This window comes from Fonticula alba, assembly GCF_000388065.1.
Source record: "Fonticula alba strain ATCC 38817 unplaced genomic scaffold supercont2.4, whole genome shotgun sequence".
In the NCBI taxonomy this organism is placed as follows: domain Eukaryota; order Rotosphaerida; family Fonticulaceae; genus Fonticula; species Fonticula alba.
The window spans coordinates 871709-873447 of NW_009242974.1; the positions used below are offsets into that span (position 1 = coordinate 871709).

At 64.2% G+C, this 1739-nt stretch overlaps 1 protein-coding gene across 1 annotated transcript; it reads left to right on the forward strand.

Moving 5' to 3' along the window:
• Positions 1–1697, forward strand: H696_02719 (hypothetical protein; the record flags this gene model as incomplete). Its single annotated transcript, XM_009496625.1, has 3 exons — positions 1–227; positions 334–457; positions 728–1697. The coding sequence occupies exons 1-3, from the start codon at positions 41–43 to the stop codon at positions 1695–1697; spliced, it is 1281 nt and encodes a 426-aa protein (XP_009494900.1). The 5' UTR covers positions 1–40.
• Positions 1698–1739: the final 42 nt, after the last annotated feature.

Below are 1739 nucleotides of genomic sequence, written 5' to 3' on the forward strand. Positions count from 1 at the left end.
CCGCCCTCGCCCTTCCCCGCCCACACCCGCGCCCGCCAAGATGGCCTGCTCAGTGCTGGAGGATGCCGCCGAGCGGCATGCCTGCTTCGCCATGAGTTTCATCACCGCCGGCCTGTACCTGGCCCTCTTCGGGACCAGCGCGCGGCTGCTCTTTCTCCGATTCCGCCTGGACGCCAGCCACAAGTGGCAGATTTTCTTCCACTCCTTCATCATGGTCGGCTGTTTGAGTGCGTGTGCCATCCCTCGCCCTTGTGCCTGTTTCTCCGTCGTGTGGTGGCCCTGCTCCCCGTGCTGACCCGGTCGCCCCCCCCACCTCCCCCCCCCGCCTCCCAGTCCGTATCTGCTACATGTGCTACCAGCCCTTCAGTGACTCCATCAACGACCTGTCCTATGTCATCCTCAACTCCCTTCCCTCGTTCATCTTTTTCTCGGCCTACTTCGTGTTCCTGTTTTTCTGGTGCGCGCCGCCATGGCCCCCTCCTTTCCTTGTGTATCCGGCCTTTGTTGGTGTTATCGCCGCTCTCTGTTGCTGACTTTCTCCCTCTTTTTCCTCTTTTCCCTCTCTCTCCACCTTTCCTCTTTTCCCTCTCTCTCCATCTCTCCTCTTTTCCCTCTCTCCCCACCCCTCCTCTCCCCATCTCTCTCCACCCCTCCTCTCCCCATCTCTCTCCACCCCTCCTCTCCCCATCTCTCTCCACCCCTCCTCCCCATCTCCCCCTACACACAGGGCCGAGCTTTACCACTACAGCTCTGGGCGCATTCGCGTCTTCAAGAAGCACTATATCACGGCCAACGTCACCATGTACACCCTGCTGACGCTGCTGTACATCGCCCGTGTGATCACCTTCACGCTGGGGTACCAGAATGGCATCGATGACGCGATGGCCGGCGTGGCCGGGCTCCTGCCGGCCGGGCTGAACGCGCGCCTGAGCCACCTGCTGCCGGCCGGCCGGGACCACACCATGGCCATGGCCGATGGGGGGATCCACGCCGCCGCCTCGTCGCCCTCGTCGTCGTCGGCGACCCCGGCCGAGCCGTCCGGCTCCGGGAGCGCCAACGACCCCACCTTCAAGGAGCCCGTGGAGATGACCATTCACCTGTACACGGCGCTGGTGTACTTCATCCTGGCCGTGGGGTACTTCTTCTACGGGACCCAGCTGTATCTGCGGTATGGGCGCTTCCCGACCATCACGGTCCAGCGCCGGGACCAGCAGCGGGACCTGCTCCGGCGTCTGGGCTTCGTCACGCTGCTGTGTACCTTCTTCTTCACCGGGCGCGCGGCCATCATCGTCGCGTGGACCTTCCTCGACTGGACCCAGGCGTGGTACTTTGACTCCATCTACTTCATCATCCTGGAGATCATCCCGGTCTTCTGCCTGTTCTACATCTTCGACCACACTGGCAGCCCGAGCCAGCAGCAGCAGCAGCAGCAGCAGCAGCCGCCGGCGGCCGCGGCCAATCCCGCCATCGCCGGGGCCAACCCCCAGGCCGCGGCCAACTACTACAGCCCCACTCCGGGCTACAACATCCCCTATTCGTCGCACGTGTACAAGGCCCATCCCAATCAGCCGCATCACCAGCAGGCCACCCACCAGCAGACCGGCAACATCCAGACCACCGACTACAGTGAGACTACATCGCTGCTGGGCAACACCGGGTCCACCCCCCTGGCCGGGAACTCGTACTACTACCGCTGAGGGCGCCATGTGGGGAGCCCCCCCCCCCCCCCCCCCCCCCCC